The 18,941-nt window shown below is 44.6% G+C and overlaps 1 protein-coding gene across 3 annotated transcripts in view; it reads right to left on the bottom strand.

The window, feature by feature from the left end:
- Positions 1-7,169: 7,169 nt before the first annotated feature.
- The window catches only part of PRKCA (protein kinase C alpha), a 163,822-nt gene continuing 152,050 nt past the window's right edge, over positions 7,170-18,941 (bottom strand). The window contains exons 16-19 of one of the 3 annotated variants that reach the window (XM_075111540.1): positions 17,793-17,933; positions 13,771-13,901; positions 8,683-8,751; positions 7,959-8,044 (exon numbers count right to left, since the gene is read on the bottom strand). In XM_075111540.1, coding sequence (XP_074967641.1) covers positions 8,691-8,751; positions 13,771-13,901; positions 17,793-17,933 — 333 coding nt within the window. In that variant the 3' untranslated portion in view covers positions 7,959-8,044; positions 8,683-8,690. Of the gene's footprint in view, positions 8,752-13,770; positions 13,902-17,792; positions 17,934-18,941 lie in introns of all 3 variants that reach the window. The other 2 variants (XM_075111539.1, XM_075111538.1) reach the window with 2 other exon arrangements.

The raw sequence follows: 18,941 nt of genomic DNA, 5'->3' as shown, positions 1-18,941 counted from the left end.
TCCCTGGGATGGAACTAATCAGCAGGGAACTACAAATAAAGTCAAAAAGCTACAAGAGGCAGGTCAGACCTGGATGTTCATCATCTTTTGTCAGGGTACATTATTTTAATACAGTAATTGGCTGTTCATTATTTTTCATTTCTCTATATTGTTAAAAACAAAACAAACGAACCCCAAAGCAAAGCAGACTTTCATTTTTCTCCAGACAGGCAATCTATCATATTAGCTGCCTGGGCACTGTGTGGGATTATTTGAATACAACACGAATAAAGGCTGCAGCGCATACAGCCAGCGACATAATTAACCATTACAGTGTAAGAGGCCCCCAGCAGCCAAGCATATAATCAATTAGAAATACACATTTTGGGCTTTAGTCTCTTTCCCCCTCGCCCAGCTTCGATGCAAATGTACTTAGGCTAAAACACTCAGATGGGTTTTCCATTACTGCTTGTCTCATACAGCAACTTCTGCTGTGGCAAAGCACACGCACAAGGCCAGCACTCACACCAGGAGCATTTCCCACCCGCGTGCCAGGGCCAGGCTGCAAGACGGCACCAGCGATGCCTCCCAAAAACCCTGTGCAGCTCCAGAAGCGCAGCCAAGCCCTCCTACCTCCTTAGGAGCTCTCCATAATTCCTTGCTCATAACACCTCTCTCCCTGATGATAGCAAAAGATGGTGAAGATGAAGTGGAACTCCCTCCTCCTAGCCAGGAGCTCAGCATGGCCATCGTAGGCAGGACAAATAGTACTCTGCAGCTTCTTAGCACCATCCACAACTCAGGGCAAAACTTTGCTGAACCCTGCAGCAGCTGCTTTCCAGGCTTTTTTCATTTGATGTAACACAATGCAGTGCCACCCCAGCACCTCTAGAACAGCATTACTTTGACCTCCCCACTTTTCACTATCTCCTGCTGAGGTCTCCTCCCTGAGTGGGAGGATCCTCCACCACAGCCACATGTGGGGCCAGTGAAGCAAGGTGGGATTTTGCACATTACAGGATCTTCTTCAGCTGTCTCAGTCTTTGCAGGGCTGGAGCTTGAGCCAGCTGCAGCAGCTCTGCTAACCCTCGTGCTGCTGGAGCAGCCTTTCATACCATGTTCAAAACCAGTCTGGAAGCATGAAGATCCATGGAAGCCTGAGCTGCCAGCTTTTAGGATGCACCCAGGGTCAAATCTTGTTAGTGAGGAGGGATTTAAGCTTCATTAACAGCTCAGACCATAAGCAATTCTTTACAGCACCTCTCCCTGGGCTGTCAGCGAAGCAGCAGGGTAATGCGGTCCCATCTCCGTTTAGTTACAAGTGTTTAATTCCTGCAGGTAACATCTGCAGGGAACCTTTTCCCCGGTCTTTTCCCTTCCAGCAGAAGTCACCTTGAAGGCACCCAGGACATTATCCAATAAAAGGCCTGGCCCTGTCAACCTGCGCCACAAACTGATAGCCTCAGGTTTGCCTCCCTTCCCACTCCCTCTAATTTGCTCTACGCTGATTTATTCAGAGAGCAAAACTGCCCAGCAAACAGGCTGGGACAAGCCGCCCCACGGGCAGCCACCGCTCGAGCCCGCGCGCGGCTCTGGTCCAGCGCCGGACAGCAGCTATCGACCAGCTTTAATTGTACACCAGGCTTAGGAAGTGTTTTGGGCACAGGAAGGGAAAGTCTGCACCAGCCAAAAATTGCAGCGTTTGCTCAAGGAAAGAGGAGAGAGAGCAGGTAGGTGCAACTAACCGGCGACGCGATGCTGAAGCTGCTGTGACTTGTGTGGGAGGTGAGAGATGCTCCATGCCAGCTGCCTTGGCACCTGCTATTTTCTGTCGTTCCGTGGGCAGCATGGCCAGGGGGAGGCTTAGGGAGCTGCCGGAGCACGGCAGAGATGTGCAGCCGCCATGGCACAACCCCGGGGGAACCCGCTGCTGCCCCCGTGCAGCTTCCAAAGGTTGGTTGCTAGAGAGGCTTTTGAGATTTTCTCTTTCCGTGAGAGGGTGTTTGCGGGACAGATTTGGCACTGGATAGCAAGGCTGGCGTCAGCAGCCTGGGTTTGGGATCCACAGCTGCGGCACTCACGGCTCCTGTGCAAGTGGGACGCGGCCTTGGGATGGGCTGCTCCAACGGGGTCCCGTTACGCGGCAAGTCAGCACACGTTTGTACAACGTCTGCTCCTTGTCCCAGCAGCAACATTATTATTTTTTTAGATTTCAAACACTGTAAGTAGGAAAAGAGGGAAAGCTCATGGCACCAATGAACACCAGCCGCTCTCCCCTCTCCAGGGAGGGTGTTCGCATCCCCCTTGCGCCACGACTAAATTAGAGGAATTCACTCCTGTGGGCTGTTGGAGCTGAAACTCCGTTTGCTGTTTCTCCTGCGCATCCCTTTGCCTGGAGCTGCTGCCTGGGAGGAAGAGCAAGGAGAGGTGCAACATTATTTTTATCTCTGCGCCCACATGCTGTGTGAAATCTTAAAAAAAAGTGTAGAGCCTTTCGCAGCCAGCCTCCCCGAGAGGCTCTGACTCACAGAATAACAAAGGTGCACGTGTGAATGGAAGTTATATACTTTATTTAAAATAAAACACCCACCGTAATTATGTGGGTCTAAACTGAGCTAATCAAAGCCAAGGATGTGCCAGTTTCAGAGTTTTGCTCCGGCAGCTTGGCCAGCTGCATCCTTTAGCCCGACGGTGGCCCGGGCCATCAGGCGCCGCTGCCCCAACCTGCACGGCTCATGCATCCCCCACGCCGGAGGGAAGGAGGTTTGAAAGGGCATGAAGTGCCCAGGTCCCACCGTGCGAGTGGGCAGTGCCCTTCAATGAAAAAAAGATAGAAGAGGAGCTGGCAGTGAGTTTGCTCTCAATATTGGCATTTTCTGTTGACCCTCTGCAAAAGGAGCAGAGATACTGGCAATACGCCCCCTTTCATGTCTGGTCCCAGGGCTGGGACCCATCCAAGATGCCCAGCATGTCCCCATCGGAGCCATCCGGGCTGGCTCGAAAACAGGCTGCTTGCAGGATGAGGGATGGCTCTGGCCACAGCAATCAGATTTAAAAGGTCATGTTTTGGAAAGCAGTTTAGATGACATTAATTATTAAAGGCGCATAATGCTTGTATTGAGGGTAATAGTTTTCCCAGTGATTTATATAGACTGAAATTCATTACCAATCTTTTAATGATGTTAGGGTCACTCAGGAAGAATGCTGAATGACTTATCCCAAAAAGACCAGGAACTGGTCCAAGGAGTTTAGGGATGCTCTCATTGCTGGCCTGCACTCTTTCCGGCCTTCTGCCCTTGCACTCATTGCTGGTGTTTTATAACGATTTCTGATGGATATTTCCTGAAATCACACCTGATCAGTGTCTCAAGCATGGTTACACCTGTAGGAGAGGCAAATGAATCCTGTTAAAACAAGAGTGTTTCTGGGGGTGTCACTGAAAATGTTGATGCTTTAATGAAGCTTTATATGGATTGTTGCGGAGTGGTGCGTATGGATTTGGAAGCCTCCCTGTTATGGGCACTGAGTTTTATTAAGCGCTCTGAATAAGGAGTGCTGTAAGGGGGGGTGGATCAAGTCTCCAAGGCTGAAAAGAAAACAACGCAGGTGTGGACCAAACATTGGTCTGTAACCTGAGAAACGACTGGTTGGTGTCCAGGCTGCCCGGGTGCTCGTGCTTCCTGGAGCTGCACGCGAGTGGCAAGTAGGGAGTAAGCACAGCTTTACTAAAAGGCCAATCCCTGAAAACCCGACTTTGCTGGGCAAATCCGGCAGGTGAAATGCTCCTACGACCCTCTGAGTGTCCTGAGCATCCCCACTCACCGGCCCTGGGGGCAGCTTTGTAACACACGCGTACACCCAGAGCTCATACGAGCAGGACGGCAGGGGTAGGAAAAAGCTAACGTGAACAATGACAAAGCCATCGGTCGTGTAGAAACGAGGAGCATTGCAAACCCCCTGAGCAGCTCTGGCTCTGCCTCACTGTGGGGCAGCAACGGTGAATTAGTTTTCATTAAACTAATGCAGGAAACATCGGTATGTGTACACAGCCTTCCAAAACCCAGCTCCTTCCAAAGATAGTTTTAACAGGAAATTTGCAGTAACCCAAATACAAATACTCATCAGTAATTACAGCACATGCATCCCGTGCTCCTGAAAGGCAGGGTCAGGCCACCTATCGCATCTACTGCAGCATCCAGCCACACGAGTCAAATCCTTGACATGACATTAAAAGCTCCTCCACCAGCCCAGCAAACGGCCATGCTGCCATTGCCTTTGTGGGGCAGCTGAATTTCTGTTGCTCCCAGCTGATGGCGAGGGGTCTGAGCCCTCTGGGGAAAGGGAAATTCGTTCCCAGCATGTGAATCACAGGCTCTGCTGTGGCAGAGAGAGATGGGTGATTTTGCCAGCCTTGTTGGGCGAGAATAAGATTTAAAACACTTCTAAGCAAACTTCCACTGCAGGGATGTTTTTTTTCTCACTCAGGTATTGCACTTTGAATTGGTTTTGGAATTCTTCCCCTCTTCATCAGACTGTGCAACAACATCTCCTGAGGTGGGATGTCGGGCGCTGACTCAGGGACCAGTAATGAACACTGGAAGCGGCAGCTGGTGTCTGACACCATCACCCTGGCAGCGACTGCGGCAAGTCCCTTGAGAACGAGACAGCATTGACTCATTTCCCATGAGAACGGCCTCATTTCACGCTTCTCCTTTGGGAAAAGCAGAAAACAATGCAAAAAAGAAACCCTTGCAGGTAACTCGGTGGGTCCAGGCTTGCTATCGACAGTTCTCTGGTCAGATTCCCATTTTTGGGGGTTTAGCAGCTCTTCGGGAAGGTAACAAGTGACTGATGTGGTCGGGGAAAACATCCCTTTGAGGACAACCCAGCCATATGTGGCAAGAGCTTTCCTGATTTGGGCCCCGGAGTGATTTGTCTTTGTTTTACCGTGGCTCCCCAGGGCTTACCTGGGGGGGTTTTGGCCAAGCAGAGAGGGTTGCCTTTGCTGAAGCAAGTGGGATTATAATTACTGTGTGGTAATTAATGCAGTCACCATTTTATCTACCCTAGCAGCTCTCAGAGGAGATGGTTATATTTGCAACTCACGAACCAGGTCTGTAAAAATATTCTGAGATTTCTAAGGCAAATACCCAAATCTCTAAAGAGAAGTCGGGGCTGTGAGAGGGAGGATGTGCCTTCAGCTGTGGGTGGTGGCCACGAGTAATTGCTGTGATTTATTGAATGCTGGGTGCTGGAAGCGTTCCCGACGGAGACGCTCTCGTGCACGGGATGGGGCCAGCACTGAGAGATTCAGCCTCTCCTGCAGAAGCCTTTAACTGTTAATTTTCCCAAGGACCACCAGCCTAATCTTGCCTGCTTAGAAGAAGTCAAACAAAAACACACTGTTTGTACAAATACCCTCCCTTCCACTCAGGAGTCCACCCCCACCCCCAGCCGGGGCAGCAAAGGAACAGGACCACCTGCAGCCAGTTTGCCCCAAAAGCATCAGCTCCTCAGATGCCTGTTACTGATACTCTCATGAGGCTGGAGTAATTTTCTGCCCACGCACGCCTCTGCCAGGCTTGCTTTTCCCCAGGGACAAGGCTGGAGGGTCTCTGTCTCATGCAAAAACCCAACGACCCTGTGAACGGCTGCGGTATCGCCGGTATGTTTGGTTAAGCCATAGCTAGAGGGGGCGATACCTGTGTGCCCGTCACCTGGGCACTTCACTGGGAAGGGGAGCAGAGATGAGCCTTAATAGCCTGGGATTGAGACTGCAAAGAGTTTGTTTACCTTTGGAACAATATTTCCAGGCGGTTTAAAGGCTGGGCTGTGCATAGTGGTCGATAGTGATCATTTGGGGTATTCGGAGGCTTGACAGGTCCAAACATCCCAAGTCCCAGCTTTTCCTTCCTGGGGAGCTCAGTGCTCCCCTCGCAGCAGGGCCAACTCCTGAGTCCACCCCGAAGGCCACGGCTGGGAATGAAATCCCACCTAGCCCCTGCCTAAACAGCCAAGGTGATGGGAGATGCAGGTCTGCCCGTGCTGAGCTCTGAGGACCACTTTCATAGACTGCTGGAATCGTTTAGGCTGGAAAAGACCCCTAAGATCATTGAGTCCAACCTTTCCTCTTGGCCCGGCCGCACCAGCTCTGCATGTACACCAGCTCAGGGCAATGATGTCTCCACTAACTCCCTCCTCTGCTCTGCAGAAAGCTCTCAAGGCCTAAGAAGAGCGGTATTCATGGGCTTCAGGAGAAGCTGAGCACATTAGATGCAGGCTGAGTAGCACGTAGTAGCCTGGAAACACCGTCACTATCAAAAAATGAATTTCAACCATTCCTTTGGGCAAACTCAGCCAGACTTCTCTGGAAATTAAACTAACCCAATTACTGCATTAGCACGAGATTCAATACATCTGAGAGCAAGCAGAAAAAGAAGTCGCCTGTCAAGTTGTCACAATATTTGTACATTGCTTTCAAATCTTGAAAACAAAACGTCAGACTAAATGGGGCAAATGCCTGGACTCGGGGTGAGTGCAGCTGGTGGGACTGGGAGGTCGTGTCCTCTCCTCCAGGAGTGCTAAAACAAGTATTCTACAGCACAGGTGGGCCCTGAGCATCATTAATCACCATGAAACAAACCCTTTTCCCAGGAAAAAGTGGCAGAGGGAGGAATGAACCACCCAGCTCCCCCCCCCCCCCCCCCCAGAAGTGAGGAAGTTTGAGTTTTCTTGGGGTCTAACTGCTAAGAAGGAGGGCACAGTCCCCCACCAGCAAGTCACACATCAAGCTTTCAATCAGACCCTTCAAGCTGAGACCTCGCTTCACTCCTGGGGCTGTTTTTCCCTGTGGCGTCCACATCTGAAGCAGCTCAGAGATGCTGGGCCCAGTGAGCAAGGTTAGCCAGACACCTGCTGGCTCAAAGGGCTGCCTGCTCACCTCTCAGCATGCAGAAACCCTCTTACAGACAGATCTTTTCCCCACTTAAGCCTCTTTTTCTCTTGCTTTATTAACAGGAATTAAAAAAAAAGAAGAGCCCAGGTTACAATTCTGCATATGAACAGAGAAGCAAGGTCTGGGTCTGGGTGAGCTCTGCGGTTGATCACGCCGTAGTCTCTGCAGCCGCCGGGCCTTGTGGAGTCAATTTGGAAATGAATTTTCATAAAGGCAGACCAAACTCTCACAAAAGTGATGATCAGTATTTTTATTCATACACACTTGCTTTGAAACTACAATTAATATTTAACAAAAGCATTTCATGCAAACAAAGATTGAAGATATTGAGAATTAAGAAAAGAAAGATGCTGTAATTTATACATCAGTCTTGCCCACTACACTTCCAATGATTTGTATTTTTTTTAAAAATGAATGGCCTCTCTGAATTTTCTGGTAGCATCTTGCAGATAAATGATAAGAAAATAAATAATGCTCTCCTCTTCATAAATACAAAATCTGGGTCTTAAAATAATATTAAAAATATGAATGAGTTCAAGGAGGGATTACTCCTCATTTAAGAAAAGATAACATTAAAATAACATGCAATCGTTTTAGAAGTTTCGGGTGTGCTCTGTATTGTCGTGCAGTCATACACGTGTTGGGAAACGCACAATTCTAAAAGAGGCAACGAGCTTCATTTTCTTGAAATTATTTTTCTTACATTCATTTTAATAGCATGGGAGAATAAATGAAAGGCCTGTGGGGAACAAGCCACCGATCGGGTTTGTATTATCTCTGCAAGAACATTTTTTTCTGCCCTGAGTCAGCAAGGCATCCGACTGCAAGCTCGACCGACCTCTACGGGATGTGAAGCTGTGCTGCTCTAAGGTAAGCCCAAACGTCCCTGCTCTGCTGAACGGCACCGGGCGCAGGCACCTACTGAATGTTTTTGCTGAACTGGGGCTCGCAGGCTTAGCGCTGCCAGGTGCTGGGTGCCCCCGTCGTGGCTCCAACAAAGCACGAAGCACACAGCGAGCGCTAAGCACGCAGCGGTTCCACTGGATGCCGTGGAAGGCCAAGAGAGGAGCACACGAACCTCTGGAAGGACGGCGCCGTCGGCAGTATTGCCTCTCAGGGTTCAAAGAGAAGGAAAAAAAATCAATTCAAATAGTTCTTACAAAAAGGTTTACAAAGATCAGAAATATAATTTTGCTTTCTATTAAAATGTTCCTGTCACCAACTTATGACTATAAAACTAATGTAACGTCAGCTGTAGACTTCCCAATGTATCCCTTAGCGAGAAATGAGCTTCAATGGAAGAAGGCTGGGGCCAGTTGTCCGTGCTCTTGCTACTCTTCCTGCACGTCACTGTTAAAAATTATTAATAGACTGCCAATTTTGGTTATTTTTTTGGTCAACCTACATCAGTGGAAGAAAAATCATAGCTTCTAGGGCAGTTTTCTTTTAAATTTGAGTTATGGTGTCACGCAGAAGGAGAAGAAAAGCATGAAGATATACGACACAGGGATACATCAAAATATCAACGGAATAAACCTGTCGCGGATGGAGCAGCTGCATAAAGAATATCGCTTCTCCTTCAATAGGAGACAATATAAACATCACTAGAAAACAGCTGTGCTGACTTTATTTACCCATAGGGAATCCCACCCTACAAGAATCAGTTCTTCTAAGACTTCCATTTACATGGAATTTTTAAATTGCACATAGAAATCTCAGTAATTGGAAAAGAGGTAAGTGCAGCTGACCTACACAATCAGCAAGCATCACTCCCCACCGCGCCCTGACTCCAGTTAACAAAAGCTGGACTCCAGATTCTGTAAGAAACGTATCAGATCTGATTTCATTTTTCTTTAAACGGTTTCAGCAGGATTATTAAAGTTCTATAAAAAAGTAGAAATAGCATGGTATATCCAGCAATACCATGTGAATTGAATAAGCTGATTTAATATTAAAAATTATAATAATACTTACACAACTCTCTTCAGGTTAAAAGTGTATTAGAAACATTAACTAAGAAGTCCTCACACCTCCCTGTGAGGTAAGTAAGTATTATTATCCCCATTTTACAGATGAGGTAACTGAGGCAAAGAGGTTAATAACTTGCCCTCCCTCTCTCTCGGTTTTCCTAGGAACGGGAGGGCTGTAGTGCATGATGATTATTCATTATAAGGCTATTTAATTACCAATCGTTACTGGCACAGTTACTGGTTGGTATGAAATCATACATGTTTATGGAGTCAATTCTTGTTTAATTCTTCAACAGAACTATTTCAGATCCCATCTAAGAGTGTGGAGCTGAGGAAAAAAGCGCATTAGCTTGTTTACTTAACTACGCCGCAGCTCGGTGCCTACCTCCCGAACAGCACACGGAGGTAATGCGTCGCCTAGAGCCGACACTCGTGTTTGCAAAGCGACAAAACCTATGTGCAATAATTTACGGTAATGACTAAAAGCACTGCAAATCACATTAAAAGTTTCCAGAAGTTTCATGGCAGGTCAGAAAGCCCGCTGTAAACTCAATACTGTAAATACGCTTTCTACTCATATCAAAGCTTTATTATTGGATTATTATTATTTCCAATTATGTGTTTTGCTTAATAAGGAGGATCTTCCCCTCTGCTACCTGCATGCATCTCCTACGGCATCCATATGGGATTGCATCTGGCTGCGCTGAATGAGTAAACAGATATTGCAAGTGGTACCACTCAATGCCGGCCCCTGGACACATCGTCTTTACGGCTAGAAGACAAGTTCCTCTTTCATTTGACCTTATTAATTTTACAAGAACCCAGCATTATTCAATTGAATTCCCCTCAAAAGACAGGATGGATTTCAAAGGCCAACAGCATTTAGGTATGATGAGTTTCTTTTAAACTAACAGCCAATTTCCAGAAGAACTTTCTCCAGTTGGTAAAAGGAAAATTCAATTGTATTTCTGGAAAGAATGATCAGAAAGCTAAATTGCATTTCTCCTCTAAATTGGATCAAGGGGAGTGTTTTATTATGGGAATGTGCTCTCCTTCTCACGTATGTGCAATCCTTGCTAAGGGCCCCAAGACTGGCCGGTGGGCGAAATGGCTGTCCTGGAAACCCCCCACCCTGCTGAGGTGACTTTAAGGTGCATAAGAACACCCAGATGCCTGAATAATGGAGAAATTTGCCTAGGAGCCAGTTAAGTCCTGTTTAATCCCTGAAAACAACCTGGAAGCTTTACGCACCAGACCTGTGCCTCCCCTGGCAGGAACGGGGCTGCTCCGGAGCCCCTCAGGACTTGAGCGCACGTGGTATGACGGCTCCCAAAACTTCTACCCCGGCTTTAGCGCATTATAATTTTCAACTTTGAGAAACCTTTGTGAGATTGTGGGTGTTCAGATTACAGTTGCTGTTGAACAGAAGTGAAAGAAAAGCAGTTCTAATGCCTCTCCCTCTGTTGCATGCTCTCTAGAAAACCAAATCTTGTGAAAAATATAAATAACATCTGTATTTAAAAAGCTATGAAAATGCTTGCTGGATACTTAAGGTTTTACTTGCCGCGATAAGGTTCTGGATGATAAGCAAGTCACCCGGAGTTCACATTAAAGGGCTGGTCCAAGCGTGTGAGTGCGTTAGGCAGAGCAGCGAGGAGTAACACAAATATTCAGTCCCTGCTTTATACAACCCTGTCTTGTTCCTGCAGGATCCATGAGTTCACAGTACCTTTTTGTAAGCGTTACAGACACCTACAGAAGACGACATGAGATGTGGCAAGCCCAGGAACTTGAGGTAACAATGTTAAAGAGGAATTTCTGCCTCTACATCAGAAAAACTGGGGAGCAAAAGCAAGTGACTAATAAAATGGTTATGAGAAGCAGCCAGAAAATGAGCAGCGCTGTCCAGATGTTGGACCAGCTCTTTAATGCCGTGTTCTGGTGTGAAAGGTACCGACCATCACAGCTGTGCCAGCAACAACAGCCCACAACGGGACTTCCCTGCTCAATTCGTATTCCATCAGGAAAACCAGAACCATTTGGGAACGTCTACCCGTGGGATCTCCTGCCTGTTTCTGGTTTGCTTTAATTGCTTTAATTCAAAAGTCTCTTTTTTACTTCACATTCTTAAAATGCACGTAATGCTGCCTCTCAGCAGATTTCCTTACTTGAGAGCCCTTATTATTCAAATTCTGAGCCTCAGTAATCTGTTGAATCTATTGCCTTCTACAGCATGATACCCGGGTTTTCCTGAACTATGGCAAGCCGATAATATTCAGGAAAACATAAACAGTCATGAATGCGGCACTAGACCACATGCTTTATGGTGAATACTGTAATTTCTGAAGCACTTAATATGCAAACAAGAAAATGAACTCCCAGACTTGGCTGATAACATATTTGACACGGAATGGTTTAAAAATTTTACTCCTAAAATGTTTTAAAAATTTTGAGCTCTGTTCATTTAGGCAACAATGTGAGCTCGTGTTGGCTGGCCAGCGCCCCTCGCTAGCGGCGTGTTTTCCCATGCCTCAGAACGGCTCGGTTCGCTCATTACAGCCTGCTCACTCTTACCCGGGGAGATGCTCCTTGCTTAGGGCTGGGGCTGCAAAAGGACTGGGCAAAAGTCAAACCTCCGGAGCGTCGCAAATCGCGCATCCCAGGCACCAGAGTATGGCTCCTGAGGGCACTGCGGTGCAGAAGCACAGTACAGCTGCCATTCGGATCCAAATGCGTTTCACTCAGAAATCGTCCCACGCCCCCACAGGTGACCCCTGTAAGTTAAACCCATCCATTTGGCTACCAATTGGCAGGACTGGATCTTTCTGACAGAATCTTTGGCACAGGTTCCGTGTTTTATTGTCATAAAAGAAGATTAGAAAGTAGATTCCCCTCCCACCCCACCCCTCCAGTTACATATTCTAGTATAAATTTAAGTCTTTTATGGCAAATATCTTGCTTTTTGAATATGTTTACATGCTGGAAAAATTGTAATCAGTCTGCATGCAGCAAGAGAGACATCATGCTTCTGGCATCGTCATGCACATCCGACAGACAAAAAGTGCCTATGGCTGCTAACATCAACAAGGCAGAAGGGAAAAAAAAACCAGAAAATGCACTGACTACTACTTTACATGCTGTTACAAAACCAAAATATGCACCAAAAATATTTACTGATATTTGAATTATTATCTTCTGGTAAGTCGTAAGAGGAAATATCAAAATTTTTTATCTAAGTGATATGAGAGGAGAAGATTGCATTAATTACGGTGTTCATCATTGCAAATAAAGTCTATTTCCTTCTCTGTAAGTAATAAGCAGACGTGAAATGAAAGCCTAATTGAACCTCGTATAAAACCTGCAGGTAGCAATTATTGTTTAAAAGTAGATCTACTTTTAAAAAAAGAGATTATACCCTAAGCTATTAACAATATCCAAACCCTAAAGTAGAAACCAAAACAATAGCCATAAAACATTTAGCTAAATCTAAATGATGTCATTCAGAACAAGAACTTCCACAATAAAGCACAATTTGTTTTATAAAATTTTTATAATACTCTTTATGCCTGATACGATTATGTCAATAATATATATCTGCTTATTATTAACCCTTATTATTAAGAGTTATTACTAAATATGCAAAATTCATTGCATGAAGCATATGTAAAATGTATTAAATTCCATTCTATCAATAAAATGAGTTTTAGGTGCTTCTTCTTTCAGGCTTGATTATCCTACAGCCCCAAGTTTTCTGAATTAAAACTGATTATTTTAAGACCAAATCTTGCTTGATTTTCATGAGTTATTCTGGAGAAATCAGGAAGTCACTTGGGGCTGCATTTTGTGTTAATTTAGTATACAGAATGCTTTCTTCAATTGACTGCCCTCTACTGCAGACTATAAATAAACATGTAAATAAGATTTAAGGGATTACAGTTTGTTTTACATTCCAGGTTAACAAATTTCATAGTAAAATATTGGTATTAGAACCGGTTAACAGTAAACTTGAGGAGTGGTGTAAATTAAATTAACTGAACAAACAATGGCACCCTGGATCACAGAATAATCTCATGGAGATTAAAATTCACAAAAATATTATTAAAATTATTACTATTATTATTATTATTAAAGACAAAACGTTACCCTTGAGTTTATCACATGCTACTTAGCAAAGATCCTAGAGATCTGGCCACTGCTGAAGTGTGTTTAAACTTGGTGTTGCTTACTGGACGGGTTCACAAAGCGTCAGGGTCTAATTTGATTTTATGCCCCCTCCCACCCACTCCCGACTTGTTTCTGTCATATTTCTGAAACAACTACTTTCCACATTTCTTTGCAATGCCTCTTCTCCCCGGTGCCGCTGCCGTGTCAGTCTCTGGTGCCGCTGATCTCCCCAAGGTCACCGGGCGAGCGGTCCCTCGGGGCGAGTGCTCCTATCTCCCAGCATCCGCACCGAAGGGCTAAATATTTGAGGTTGTTTTTTTTTTTTCCCAGACCATGTGTTAGATTATTTCTAACACATGAGAGTGGAAAAGGGAGCAAAAGGACAGTGGCAAGTTACAAAGATATATAACGTACCAAAAAATGGGGAAGTTTAGAAGAGTCAGAGGTGACTTCTAGAGGAATAAGTGGGCACCGTATACCAATTTCTCTCTCATTAAGACAACATCACTGTGGCAAAGCCAAAAATCCTGAATAAGTGGCCTTTCCTCCACCTTACACTTTCTAACCCTACAATTTCCAGGCCCAAATGGAATCAACAAGGCAAAAGCCTAAAAATTGTAGGGTTAAGGACCGTTCCCCACTGCGGGATTTGTTTCTGTTCTGCTGTTTCACACTACATTTTGTAAAAGGGGGTGTACGAACTGGGGGTTGACGTAAGAGAAGCCTTCAAAATCTGTTTGGTCTAAGTTAGCAATGACCAGCTGATCCGGAGGTGTTAACACCGGTTGTCCTCGTGTGAAGAATTTATCGAAGTTTTCCGCACCTTTGCCACACTGCAAGGAAAAAAAAAACAAACAGAAAAAAGGCTGAAAAAATCAGCAGTACATTGGCAGTTCCAGCTTTTTGCAGATTTTTCAGGATACTTGCAAGACTTTCCCTCATTCCTTATGAGTAGTTAAGAGAAAAGTTTCTTTTCAGGTATTTTAACAAAAAGTCCAGGCAAACAGAGAAGTTTCAATAGATGAATTCTGATGAAAAATGGATTCAGAAAAGTTCCTATCCATCAGCATGAGGTGACAAGGCAGAGAGGCATTCAGAATTATGGGGATAAAAAAGGAAAAAGACAATATTTTTATGGACATGTAATGGCAAAAGATACTTTATCTGTCAAGTCATTTCATTCTTCTTAAAACCTTTACGATGCAAAATTAAATTTTCATGTTAATGTTTGCTTCATGATCTGCAGAAAGCTTAACGTAATTAATTTATATGCTTTGATTCTTCATTGTACAGCTTATAAACTCTTGTACATTCATAAACGACAGCAGAGCTTCGGTCCTGGGGACTGCAGGAGGGAGCTGGGGCAGGGAGTGCATCCTGGGAACAGGTCCCCGTTATAGAATGTGTTATCGCAGGTTTCCTCCTTTTTTTTGTCTACGAGACACGTTGTCTTGTGAAGCCCAGCAAAGAAGGGGGGTTATATATAGCTACATGCTGAACACAACCCATTCAGAACAGAAAACAAAATAAATCAAGCTTGTGAAAAGGATAGTTTTCAGTAATGCAGAAAACACTTGGAAGGCAGGGAAGTATGGTTAGAGGCAAGTTAAAAAGGATGAAGGTGGGACCAGAACAAAATTAGCCTGGGTGCAAGAAAAAAATGCATATCTAAGGAAAACTAGGCATTGTGGAGGGATCTAAAGGAAACTGGTAGATCTGCTTATGATCTGCTTATCTCAAAACTATCTACTCTAACAGATCTTCAAACAAAGCGTGGCTGTACGACAACAGGCATTGAACGTTTCCTCCCATTGTCCCTGACCCTCTCCTCTCTATCCATCCCTATAATATATCTACATGTGGATTTGGAGGGTAACATTACACTATTATCTTCAGACTTAGAGGGTAACTTGGAAAGGGTAGAATATGGCTTGCACAATAGAGCAATATTAAATATTGATTTTTCTGAACTAACACCACATGAATAAACTTCACATTTATAGGAGAAACCACCTGGAGAGGGGCCCATTAAGGGAACTCGTGGGTGAGCTGTTTGGCTATCTTGAAAACAGCTCAGTCACAGTTTCCAATCTTCTTGCACAGCATCTGACGTGTCCTGGACTGGGACGTGCCATCTGATCTGAGCTGCAAAGAACTTTTGCTGCCTCGGGCACAAGTTGGTTTGTATTTCAGATGAAAAATGCATGCTCAGGTACTGGGCCGCAGAGCGCACAGAAGGACACTCATTCAGTCTCGGAAGAACACAAGCAGAGGGACACTTCAATGGGTTAAAGGCTAATGGTAGTCTGCTTTTCTCACCCAGGGTTCTGCACTCACCGAATACCCTGGTGCCCACTGAAGCCAATGCATTTTGGTACAGAATCTCTGGAGGAAAAGAATGGACAGAGAGGCACTTTGACAAGGGCAAAACTCTCCATCACTGGAATGAAAGTTGATGTATCCCCAAATTAACAGTCAAATTTATTTAGAGGCAGTACAGTCAACTCGGAGCAGCAACAAAAGGGCTTTTTATACAGGGAAGACTTCTTGCTAAAACGATGTTCTACAGATACGCACCATTCTTCTACAAAATTATGCTCTTTTTTCTTTTCTTCTTTTTTTATCCCTGGAAGTGGAAGGTATTTAAAAAAGCTGTATATTGAAACCAAAGTGCCTGACTCCATTAAGCCTCTCACTACTGCTTATACTAGTAGAGGCTGAGAAATAACTCAAGTGAAATTTGGGTATTTTTTGAGTGTGAATATAATAATTTGTCAATAAATTTGCATCTTCAATTACATATTTGTCTTTACATTAAAGAGTAGCATTGCTATCATGAGTGTTAATGCAGTATTAAAGCAGAACTGAAAAAGAGACTCTTGGAACTCCTGAACTTACAAATATGAGTAAAATGTCCTTCTTGCCAAATAAGCAGTCCATGCCTATAGCCTGTGAAATGTCAATCTGGAAGGGAACACATTATTTAAACCGACCAACTGCTGACCCATAATCTGCGGCTCCGTGTTCAAGTGAAAGCCATGCTGGTGTGCAAAAGTAGCTGAGTTATTCCTGCAGCAACACAGTTTCTAGAGAAGATGCACCTAGAAAGGCTTTCCAAAAAAACCACACCCCAAATAAAGCCTGTAAATACCCCATATCTTCAAACAGATTGAGAGTCGTGTGCTTTTTGCTTTCTAGAACCCATACAGATTGAATCAGCAATCGCAATAAATGAGTTATACGCAGGGTATGTAAATATCTGACTTGGATTTTAAATTATTTTCATCTGGGAAAGTTAGGCTCCAGGTGAACATGCCTTGGTGTATTTTAACAGCAGCCTGTACAAACAAAGCAGGTCATGATAACCACGGAGACAGAGCACAGCTGCTCTAACAGGAGCCAGGATCTGCCACGAAACATGCTGTGATGGAACCAGACCATACTTCAAGCTTTTAGCACCTTCATGCTGGAGTTACTTTTAACTTCAAGGAGAGTCGAAGCACTCAGTTCCTGAGCTAATAAAACTTAGAGACGTGAAGGTAAATTTGCTTTACCATCAGCTTTACATCTGACTCAAGAAGTATCTAATAACAATCTTCCATAAAACATGCTTTAAATAGGTGCAGCTCCCCTCCAGGCAGGCAGCTCAGGGGATCGGCCGGGCAGGGTTGGCAGCACCACGCATGTTCTTTCCTTACCTACACCCTTCCCTGCATGAAAATCCACACCATATGAAAAGGGTATTTCCCTGAGCACAAAACACTCTTCTCAGCATCTCAGCATCACCTCCTGGTGATGTGAAAAAGTCATTCGTATGCAAAAAGAGAGGAATAGATCGTGCCACTGGGTAGTGGCCTCCCTCTGTTCATTAGTTCGTGATACCACACTAGCGTTGTCTCTATCGGTAAATAGATCCTTGTGCAAACCAGTGATCCTATACCTGCAGTGCTACAGCCAGTCACACATCTCAAATGAACCACAAAACGTTTTAGAGAAGAAAGGTTCAATGTTACGACACAACAGTTTACAGCTGTTCCTGAAAGCTTGTATTCTTGCGTGCATATACTTTTCTTTGTCAATAAAGCACAGCACACGCTGAAGGAAATTCAGTGTCAAGAAATACAGCTCTTCAAATTAGATTACACAAACAGTACTCACAGTAAGGACATCTTTCACTTGTTTGGATTTCCCAAATACTCCTACAGATACATGTGTGTAAACCACTAATAAACGTTAAAAATAAATCAGGGATTATTCCTGCAAATTCAGCAGATGTGGGTTCTGTCACTCCAGGATGGGGAAGACAAACCCCCTGTGGGGTGTAGCCCACCGTGGAGGAAATTCACCCCAGTAATTCAGGTATCTTTAATCACTGACTTTAGATGTTCAGAGGAGACAGTCGTGAACCGCATTTATTACAGGTCTCAAGTGGCTGATGTGAATGTGCCAATTTTCCCTGTTTTCAACCTCCCACGCAGAGCATGACCGTACAGTCAGGACTCAAATCACACAGAGATTTTTTTCACAAGGAACAAAGCACACTGGGTTATGCTACAGGATACCAAAATGTTAGCAGATTTACAGACTGGTCTGCCATAATCAAATTGCCTTACTTTAGAAGTGTCCCAGATCTGCAGCACCATCAAGCCAGCGTTAATCTCACCCCACGGGAAAGCATGGCTGCAGACACATTTAGCGAGGGAAGTACTTGGCATCTGACTCACCACTTTAGGTTTGAAAGGTGGCTGAATCTCTCTGTTTTCCAGTTTTTCCCAGTCAATTCTCCTGAAGAAAGCATGCTCCCTGATGTCTCTTTCACCTTCAAGGCCACAGCCAAGGCGTTTTGCAGGATGTTTAGTCATTAGCTGTTAGGAAGAAAACACCAAATGACTAAATTTAACACTGGAATGAAAGTGAGACAGACTTTCCACAGACTGTGATGCTCTTGCTCCTCTCCTGAAGATGTAAGTTGCTGATAAAATTGTTTTGAAAAGCTAAAATTAGTTTTTTGAGGATTAGTTTTTTCTAGTTGGATCACTGGAGACAGCACACCAGTAGCAAAATCACAGGTTGCACTTGAGACCTTTTTCCCATCGGCTGAGGTTGCCGCTGGAGGTGTGGGTGGGCAGGCAGCGCCTGGGGCACACTGCCATCCTATTAGTTCACAACTCATTCCTGAATTTTGCCTTTGGTCTTTCAGTTCAGTCTTATAAATCTCCAGAACAGCTTCTGCCCTACCTCAACAATCAATTAAGCTTAATAAATTCCAATATATTAAAGCTGTATGAAGTACACCCCCCTCTTTTCATTTTTCTGGGCTTGTTCAAGGCATCTCATTACAGAGCCTACAATTTCTTGGCATCCAGCTGACAATATCTAATCTGCGTTTCCTCCCTTGCATCCTTAATGACGTCTTGGTCAATACTATACCCAGCTGCACAGATTAAGCAGGCTTTGGAAGAAAAAAACCCAACCCAAACCCACCAGCATTGCATGCTTGGAAACAGTAATATGCTCCCTAATTAGCAAGCTCCTCAAAATCTTTTCAATTGATATGTACATTAGGAATTGAGCAATGTAGCCTTCAACTCTCAGTTCCAGTATTGTGGGGACTTCTTAAAAGCTCTTTCACAAATTATATATGATTAATATATGGCTGGGAGTGATACCCCAACACATCTTTTTAAAACCTCAGCTGTACCGCTTTAGTCTCCCTCCAAATGTTAAGTTGATCAGATTCCAATTTTGAACCTAAAATAAAAGCAACTCTAAGCAGGCTTTGGGAAGTCAGCTGTGCTCTGGGCTAGGAATCATATCCTTCAAGCTTAACAGCAACTTTGCCATTTTTGTTACCTTTTCTAAACCCCTGGCTT

Source organism: Phalacrocorax aristotelis, chromosome 16, assembly GCF_949628215.1.
Source record: "Phalacrocorax aristotelis chromosome 16, bGulAri2.1, whole genome shotgun sequence".
Taxonomy (NCBI): domain Eukaryota; kingdom Metazoa; phylum Chordata; class Aves; order Suliformes; family Phalacrocoracidae; genus Phalacrocorax; species Phalacrocorax aristotelis.
This window is presented reverse-complemented; position numbering and strand designations above follow the sequence as displayed.